Source organism: Myotis lucifugus, unplaced genomic scaffold (assembly GCF_000147115.1).
Source record: "Myotis lucifugus unplaced genomic scaffold, Myoluc2.0 scaffold_8, whole genome shotgun sequence".
Taxonomy (NCBI): Eukaryota; Metazoa; Chordata; class Mammalia; order Chiroptera; family Vespertilionidae; genus Myotis; species Myotis lucifugus.
The window spans coordinates 7751979-7761818 of NW_005871056.1; the positions used below are offsets into that span (position 1 = coordinate 7751979).

At 39.7% G+C, this 9840-nt stretch overlaps 1 protein-coding gene across 3 annotated transcripts in view; it reads left to right on the forward strand.

The window, feature by feature from the left end:
* The window catches only part of PCCB (propionyl-CoA carboxylase beta subunit), a 65139-nt gene that overhangs the window by 5112 nt on the left and 50187 nt on the right, over positions 1–9840 (forward strand). For 2 of the 3 annotated variants that reach the window (XM_006083730.3, XM_023749565.1), the window contains exons 4-5: positions 2670–2726; positions 5030–5143. In XM_006083730.3, the coding sequence (XP_006083792.1) occupies positions 2670–2726; positions 5030–5143 (171 nt within the window). The remainder of the gene's footprint in view (positions 1–2669; positions 2727–5029; positions 5144–9840) is intronic. The other variant, XM_014450924.2, reaches the window with a different exon arrangement.

A 9840-nucleotide genomic window follows, 5' to 3' on the forward strand; every position in this document is an offset into this window, starting at 1 on the left:
GGAAGAGAGGGGAAAGGGAAAGGTGTGGGTGTACTCCAGAGAGGGAGAGAGAGCTCTGGGACCTTCATTTTGAGGGTTTTTAAAGGCTGGGAGTTTAGGGAAGATCTTAGGGAAGAATCTCAATAGAATATTCATCAGCTTTTCCAGGTGTATCCTTTCAGGGTCGTGGTCTCCACTGATTGGTCGGTGCCAGGGCACGGGGTTATTAGTCATCATAGTTGTAGTTGGTCCTGGTGTCTCTCACCTGGTTTTGCTGCTTTTCTTGGCCTGGGGCTGAAATACAACTGAGGCCCAGATGTTATCTGTAAGGAGGGGACCTTCTGTATCTGGCTGTAAATTACTTGGCCAATTTCTGAGTTTCCCTATTCCGCTTGCCAAGGCATTTTCCTAGTGTCTTACTATCCTGCCTCAATATCTGTAGGCATTTTTTCTGGGGAGCTTCTGTTTTTCCACAGTAACAGCCTCAGTCTCTTACCTGATAATTGGTTGTAGGTGTGTTTTTTGGGGAGGGGAATAGGGGGAAAGGAGGGGCCAGTGCTGGTTCATCATTTAGTGTTCAGCAAGCATGTCAAACTCGGGGCCTGCGGGCTGCGTGTGGCCCACAACGAATATATTTGCGGCCCAGCCAACAAAACGGTATGTAAGAAACGTTTTAATAAAAATTTTGCAACTTAATTTTTACAATATCCTGTTATACATTATTATTAATAATGAACTACAACATTCGCTAATGACTGATTACCATTATCGTGTTGCATTCATTTCCCTTACACGCCTTACGTGCAGGCGCACCATTTCTTTCCACTAATACTAGCAGCGAATATTTTAGCAGCCAATTGCCACTTCATTAGTCTTGTACTGACTTGTTTGGTGTGCGCAACAGAAAATATTTTGCTTTCGGAGAACAAGAAAAACAGGTTTATTTGCATTACGCTTATTAATTTGTGCAGTTATTCAGTGTCTAGTAAGTTAATGTTCGAGAAAAAATATTAATTTTTATTAAAATGTTCTATTTTATGTTAACGATTACTCATTTATTTCAGCCCTTTGTATTCAGCATGTCTCTATCGAAATACACCTACGTTTCTATGAAAATTGAAGTTTTTGTTTTTTTGCGGCTCACATAAACTTAAACCTTGTTTATTTGGCCCGTGTTAGCCTTTGAATTTGACATGCTTGATGTCCAGGATCCTAATCTCACCTGTTTTCAGTTTCACCTTTTTCTTCGTTTGTTGCTAGTGATGGTGAGTCCAGAACACCTCTGGTTAAATTAAGTTTCTTTCTTTTATTTACTTTTTAATCCTCATGTGAGGATGTTTTTATTTTTTTAATTGATTTTATAGAGACAAGAAGGGGGGATGGGGGAGATAGATAGAAAGATAGAGAAACATTGATTGGTTGCTTTCCATACATGCCCCCACTGGGAATCGAACCCACAACCTTTTGATGCATGGGATGACACTCCAATCAACTGAGCCATCTGGCCAAAGCCTCCTCTGGTTAAATTTATTTAGGGAATAAAGCTTTCTCCTCTCAAAAGTGAACATGAGGTCCTGTGGGGTGTAACTGCTCCTAACACAGACTTTGCATTAATTTGCGCCCCCCACCCCACACACTTTCCAGGGTTCCTGGATTGTCCCTCCCTTATGGTTACTCCCTGGGCAGGTGCGTAGGCTTTTATTTGTGCTTTCTTTTTTTCCAAATGGTTCCCTCTTTTTTACATTCATTCATTCATTTATTTATTTATTTATTTATTTATTTTTAATCCTCACCTGAGAATATTTTTCCACTGATTTTTAGAAAGAGTGGAAGAGAGAGGGAAAGACAGAGAATACCGATATGAGAGAGAAACATCGATTGGCTGCCTCCTGCCTGTGCCCTGACCAGGGCCCGGGCCTGGCAGGAGCCTACAACCGAGGTATGTGCCCTTGACCAGAATCGAATCCAAGACCCTTCAGTCCACAGGCCTACGCTATACCCACTGAGCCAAACTGGTTAGGGCTTCTTGTGCTTTCAATTCAAACTTGTCCAGTTTCTTTTCTGTTGTTTCTTCTTCCTTTTTTGGCCATCATGTGTTTTTAATTTCCCACTGTCTTTTGGGGGAGTGTTTAGGAAGGGGGTCATTTCTTCAAAGAAGCCCTTCACATCAGAAGGTAATGAAAACCCATAAGCAAAAGGAAGCTTTGAGGGCTCTGATTCACTTTTTACCTCCCTTGTCAAACCAGCAAATGTTTCCTAGTAATAGAATTGCCTGACTTTGATACATATATATATATATATATATATTTTTTTTTTATTCACTATTCTGTGGAATAATTTATAAATCAGACTTACATTTTTTTTTTTTAACTTCTGGAACTCCTTTAAAAACTTTATGAGCCCTGACCGGTTTGGCTCAGTGGATAGAGTGCTGGCCTGTGGACTGAAGGGTCCCAGGTTCGATTCCGGTCAAGGGCATGTACCTTAGTTGTGGGCACATCCCCAGTAGGGTGTGTGCAGGAGGCAGCTGATTGATGTTTCTAACTCTCTATCTATCCCTCTCCCTTCCTCTCTGTAAAAATTCAATAAAATATATTAAAAATAAACTTTATGAATTTTTTATTTCCTCCTCCTACTGGCTCTTCATCTCTGGTTAGTCACTATATTTTATTGATTTATTTACTTTTTAGGATTTTACAGTTTTCGGAGGCAGTCTGTCAGGAGCACATGCCCAAAAGATCTGCAAAGTAAGTATTTAATAGTAACAACAAACCCAGTACTTTCCTCAGTTACATAGTACATATGTAAGACACTCAGTATGTGGGATGGGGCAGAGGTAAGAAAGATATGGTGCCTTCAGTCTGGGGCAGGAGTTCTTAACATTTTTTGTACTATGGATCTCTTTGGCAGGCCGTTGAAGCCTGGACTCTCATTGTTTTACATGCTTCAAATAAAATACGTAGGACTACAGAGATTAAAAATAAAATTTTAAAAACATCACATTTGTAATATATGTGCTTTATTAATGCATTAAATAAGATTTAGCAGTGGGTCGAATGTGCTATAATTTCAAATAGGCGTGAATAAAAATATTTCAAGATATTTGCAACAACTTGAATGTGACACAGAAATATCTGTGGTTGCTGTTAATGACAAGGTCACAGGTATTTCTAGTACTTAGGTGTTTTTTGGTCTGTATTTATAATTGAAGGAAACGCTAAAGATCGGGTAAAGGTATTAAAGATAAAGATGTAAATTTTATTCCCATCCAAGTTCATTGAGTCCCTCAAATCCTTTCACAGATGCCTTGGGGTTCTGAGGACCCTATGGCCTCGGTGGAGAGTCCAGGTGCTAAAAGATAAAGAGCATTGCAAGGATTACATGATGGTGTTTTAATAACTGCTGGAGATGAGATGCTCTGGAGATGAATAAAAGTGGAGATCATATTTAGAGAATTTTGGAGTAAAAGTAGAGTTGACTGTTAGTAGCTAGACAGGGCTTTCGTATGTAATGGAACACTTGGATTCTAGACATGGTCCTGTCATTTATTACTCCTGAGACCTTGAGCCAATCACTTAACTTTTAAACCTTCTAATTTTTCTCTTTTACTTCCTCTGTTACAATTGTTAAATGAGATAATGGAAGTCAGAGTGGTTTGTAAACTGTCAAGGGCTGTTAGGAATATTGCTCATTAGGCTGTCAGCTACTAACCCATGAGGGTAATCTGTCTCAGAAGTAAAAGCAGGCCTGAGCCCGGCCTCAGGTTAACAGATGGGTCCACATTTACTTTCATGAAAATACTTCTTTGCCATTCTGTCTACTATATGTTCTTTCAAAAGAATAACTGGGAACACAACTGGCTGCTAAAAAATATTACAGTCACGTGCCACTTAACAATGGGCGGTGTTCTGAGAAATGCATTGTTAGTCGGTTTTGTGGTATGAACATCAGAATGTACTTACACAAATCTAGATGGCATAGCCTACGACACACCTAGGCCATATGGTATAGCCTATTGCTCCTAGGCTACAAGCCTGCACAGCATGTTATTGTACAAAACAACATGAGATTAAATCAAGCACAAGAGAAAAATGATAAAATCAAGAGACGCATCAAGCACAAGATCTATGAAGCTGCTGCTGGTGTTACACAGCTTACTGTTTTATAACAAACTTTTTTTTCCAGAATAACAGTGCACACTAAAATAATGATAAAAGGTATAGTATAGTATCAACAATAAAGATTTTTTAAAAGTATAGTATAGTAAATACATAAGCCAGTGCCATAGTCATTCATTATCAATTATTATGTACTGTACTATTTTATTGTTGTTAATCCTCACTGGAGGCTACGTTTTCCATTGATTTTTTTACAGAGAGTGGGGTGGGGCAGGGAGGGGAGAGAAAAAATACACAGAACATCAATGTGAGAGAGACACATTGGTTGTCTCCCACATGCTCCCTGGCTGGGCTGGGAATCAAACCTGTAACCCAGGTATGTGCCCTTGTCCGGGAATTGGACCCAAGACACTTCAGTGTTTGGGCTGATGGTCTAACCACTGGGAACACTGACCAGGGCTGTGCTACTATACTTTTATAGGACTGGCACTTACACCAGCATCACCATAAACACGTGAGTAATGCATTGTGTTATCATATTACAACAACTATGACATCACTGGACAATAGGAATTTTTCAGCATTATAATCTTACGGGACCATTGTTATATATGTGGTCCATCATTGACTAAATATTGTTATGTGGTGCATGGCTATAGCCTCAGCCTATGGCTCTAGAAATGCCATGAGAAGTATCATCCCCTGCTAATGGGAAGTGCTTTGGCACTTGGATGTTTGGGTGTCTTTAGCCCTTTAAAATATGGTTCTCTGTCTTCCATGATGATACCCAATCATCATGGGAATGAAGCCAGTGCTACTCTGTTTTGAAAAGTGCCCTCAGAACATTGTCCAGGAAACACTGTGGTGCTTTGTAAATGCTGTATTTGATAACAGGATCGGTTGTCTCACAAAAGATTTCTCTGCTCTCTCAGATCATGGACCAGGCCATGACAGTGGGGGCTCCAGTGATTGGACTGAATGACTCTGGGGGAGCACGGATTCAAGAGGGAGTAGAGTCTTTGGCTGGCTACGCAGACATCTTTCTGGTGAGATACCTGTCAACAGAATAGAGAGTAAAACAGCACAGGGCTTAGTTCTCTGAGCTGTGTCCTGGTCAGAGCTTTCCTATCTCGCATTGTTCTCTGCCCCATTGTGTCTGTTCCGTAGCTTCCTCCTGTATCACCAGGGGTGGCATGAAAGGTGGATGAAAAGCAAGAGAAAGTAGGTGGGGAGGGTCCCCCCCCCCCCCATACAGGGCCACTCATCGGAGAAACAAAATTCAAGATCATTCATAAGAGAAAGTCACTTAAATATATATTTTTTTCAAAAGCAAGGGTGAGAATATAAAAGGTTCAAATGAACTGATTTGCTAGAATAGGAATTTTTTAAAAAATACATTGCTTTTTATTTTTTGGTTAAAACACAAGATCATGTAGTACAAAGAAGAAAGAAATCACCCAAATCCTACCATTCAGAAGTATTTGGTGAGCAACATTTCAGATATCTTTCTGTTTACACAGACTACATTAAAGAGAAAGAAATGAAAAGAAACAAAAAAGGAATTAAGTGTGTTATTTGAAGTTGGAAGTATATTGTGAGAGAGATAGTAAGGGAGATTGGGGTGAGAGGGAGAGATACTGCCAGATGGAAACTTTAGAAAAGAGACAGTTCAGCATTTCTAGGGAGGGGAGGAAAGAGAGGAAGGAAGGAAGGAGACAGACAAACATTGTTTATAATCAGGGCAGCTGTTCTTGTCATCCCCTGTCCTGCAGGCTTATGAGGGTTTTTATCCTTGGCTCCTGCCCTTCGCGATCAGTCAGAAAAATGTGTGCTTAAATTTGTGTAAGGTACTCTGTTAGTTGTGGGAGCACTTGTGTTAGTTGAGAAGCCTCTTTATAGACCTTAAACCTGCTTTTTAATCTCTAAACTTGAACTCCAGGGATAAGCCACTGGGGAGAATTAGTTTTTTTTCGGTGGCTTAGCTAGAACAGTTTAGGCCTGGAAGGTCTACTTTGGCCCCTCGCCTGGAAGTCATGCTTGTGTCAGAAATGAAGGAAAGAAAGAGTGGCCCTGAGAGAAGTGGCAGTAAACCGCTACATTTTAGAGCTTGTCAGGATTTTAGAATGTCATCTAGACTAACTTATCTGGGGCAGTTGGGTTTTCTCTTGTTGTCAGGGGATAGGTTTTAGTGACTTTTAAGATCTGCATTAATTAATTGCTTGCTAGTATTGTTTGTCATACTTCCACCTCCACTCACTTCTTCCTGCCTGTACTGTTATTTTTTTGTAACTTAATTTTGGTATAATTTCAAACTTCATAGAAAAATTGCAAAAGAGTATGAGGCATTCCTATTTGTCCATTACCCAGATTCACTTCTTGTTTACATTTTGCCCATTTGCCCTATCATTCTCTCTCCATATTTTACATATTTGTATGTTACATTTTTTTTGAAAAATTTGAGAGTAAATTAGAGATTGTGCCTTCTTTATCTCTTAAATCTTTCATTGTGTATTTCCTAAGAAAGCACATTCCTTTGTATAACCAGGGTATAATAATACAAATCAAGAAACTTAAACATTGATTCATCAATATTATTTTTATCCATGGTCCTTATTCATATTTCATCAAATGATCCTAATAAAGCTCTCTATAACTAATTTTTTTTTCTTTGGTTACTCCTCAACCGAGGACATTTTTCCATTGATTTTCAGAGAGAGTGGAAAGGAGGGGGAGACAGAGAGAGAGAAACATTGATGCGAGAGAGACACTTCATTTGGTTGCCTCCTGCAGACACCCCAACCAGGGCCAGGGATCGAGCCTGCAACTGAGGTGTGTGCTCTTGACCAGAATCGAACCTGGGACCCTTCAGTCTGCAGGCCAGTGCTCTATCCACTGAGCCAAGCTGGCAGGGCTTTAGCTATCTTTTCCCTCACTGGCTCAGTTACAATCCAGGATTAAGTACTGCCTCTAGTTGTCTTATCTCTTAAATATTCTTTAAACTGGAACAGTTCCTCAGTTTTTGTCCTTCATGATTTTGACATATTTTTTAAAATCAGATTTATTGAGGTATAATTTACAAACCATAAAATCAATCCCTTGTAAGCATATAGTTCAGTGATTTTTTAATACATTTATAGAGTTTGGTAACCATCAACACAATCCAGTTTCAGAACCTTTCCCTCCAAAAAGGTCCCTCATGCCTTTTTGCAGTCAATGCCTGACCAGCTGAAGGCAAACACTGATCAGCTTTCTCTTTACAGTTTTTGCATCTGACTCTTTTCACTTAGTACAATATGACTGAACCTCAACAAATATTATGCTATGTATCAGTGGTACATTCCTTTTTATTGATGAACTAGAGGCCCAGTGCACGAGATTCGTGCACTGGGGGAGCGGTCCCTTAGCAAGGCCTGTGCCCTCTCACAGTCCGGGACCTCTCGAGGGATGTCCGCCTGCTGGCTTAGGCCCGCTCCCCTCGGGGGATCGGGCCTACGCTGGCAGTCAGACATCCCTCTCACAGTCCGGGACCCCTTGCTCCTTACTGCCCGCCTGTAGCAGAGGCAGGAGAGGCTCCTGCCACCACTGCTGTGCTTGCCAGCTGTCATCCTGGCTTGTTGCTCCTTGGCGCTGCCTCAGAGCGGGGAGAGGCACCTGCCATTACAGCTGGGCTTGCCCCCTGTGGGAGCGCACTGACTGACCACCAGGGGGCAGCTCCCACATTGAGCGTCTGCCCCCTGGTGGTCAGTGCGCATCATAGTGACCCGTTGTTCCGCCATTCAGTCGATTTGCATATTACGCTTTTATTATATAGGATATTCTATTATATGGATATAATAATTATCAGGGAAATGCAAGTCAGAACCACAATGAGATACCACTTCACACCTTTGGAATGGCTATTAAGAATTCAGCAAATATTAAGTATTGGCAACATGTGAAGAAAAGGGAACTCTCATGCACTGTTGGTGGGATTATAAATTGGTGTAGTCACTAGAGAAAATAGTATGGAGATTCCTCGCAAACTTAAAACTAGAACTGTCACTTGACAAGGACTTTCATTTCTGGATATATGTCTGAAGAAAATGAAAACACTAATTCAAAAAGATACATGTGCCTCTATATTTATTGCAGCATTATTTACAATAGCCAAGATATGGAAGCAACCTAGTTGTTCATCAATAGATTAATTGATAGAAATTAATCTGTCAATCGATAGAAAATGTGATACACACACACACACACACACACACGGAATATTATATTGTATTAATATTCCACCAATAAAAAAAGAATGAATTATTGTCAATTGCGACAATATGGATGGACCTAGAGCAGTGATGGTGAACCTTTTGAGCTCGGCGTGTCAGCATTTTGAAAAACCCTAACTTAACTCTGGTGCCGTGTCACATATAGAAATTTTTTGATATTTGCAACCATAGTAAAACAAAGATTTATATTTTTGATATTTATTTTATATATTTAAGTGCCATTTAACAAAGAAAAATCAACCAAAAAAATGAGTTGGCGTGTCACCTCTGACACGCGTGTCATAGGTTCGCCATCACTGACCTAGAGGGTATTATGCTAAGTGAAGTAAGTCAAAGAAGGACAAATACCATATGATCTCATTTATATGGAATCTAAAAAACCAAGCAAATGAACAAACAAAGCAAAAACAGACTCATAGAAACAGAACAAATTGATGGTTGCCAGAGGGAAGGGGGGTGGGGAATAGGTGAAAAAGGAGAAGGGAAATTAAAAAAAATAAATATTTGATAGAATTCAATAATGAAAAGAAAGGAACTCCAAGGAGGTGTACAAAATGAAAACTTTTATAGTCAGAAGGGAGCAGGAACCAGGAATTTATACTAGGCCAAAAAGCAGATTGATTATGGCAAGGTTACTTTCCTTTAGGGCAGGGGTGGGGAATGTCCAGCCCATAGACCATATTAAGGCCCACAAAATCTTTTTTTAAAAATATATTTTATTGATTTTTTACAGAGAATAAGGGAGAGAGATAGTTAGAAACGTGCCCGCAACCAAGGCACGTGCCCCTGACCGGAATCGAACCTGGGACCCTTCAGTCTGCAAGCCGACGCTCTGTCCACTGAGCGAAACTGGTTAGGGCCCCATGAAATCTTTTGGTCTGCCCTGCCAAGGAATTAGTGGTGAGTTAATTAAATGTTTGAACAAATATAGCAGGATAATTTTTAAGTTGATAATTTTGTAGAGCCCTCAAATGATGTTATAAATATCCAAATGGTCCTTGGCAGAAAAAGGTTCCCCATCTAACCAGACAGATTACATAACTAGTGCTGGTCAGGTGGGGGAAAAAGGTAAAATAAAATGAATGTTTTAAAAGTTACTGGATAAGCTTATAAGAAGATAAACTCAAGAGTTAATGCTATAAATAATAAAGCAAGAATCAAATACTATAAATTATAAATTAAAAAGGGCCTCTGAGATGACGAGATTGGCAGGGTAGAAAATGTGCTACCAGTACTATGAAGGAGACATACCAACTCTCTATGGACAGTTGCATTATAATCTTATACTTTATTATTACTTGTTCAAGAATATATGTGATTACAATTTATACAATGCAGTAAGGGTACTTTTCAAACAAAAAATACTGTGAATATTTGTGTATAACTCTTTGTGGACATTATGTTTTTATTACCCTTGGGTAGGTACCTAAGAGTGGGTGTCTTTTTTAAAAAATTTACTTTCAATTATAGTTGAC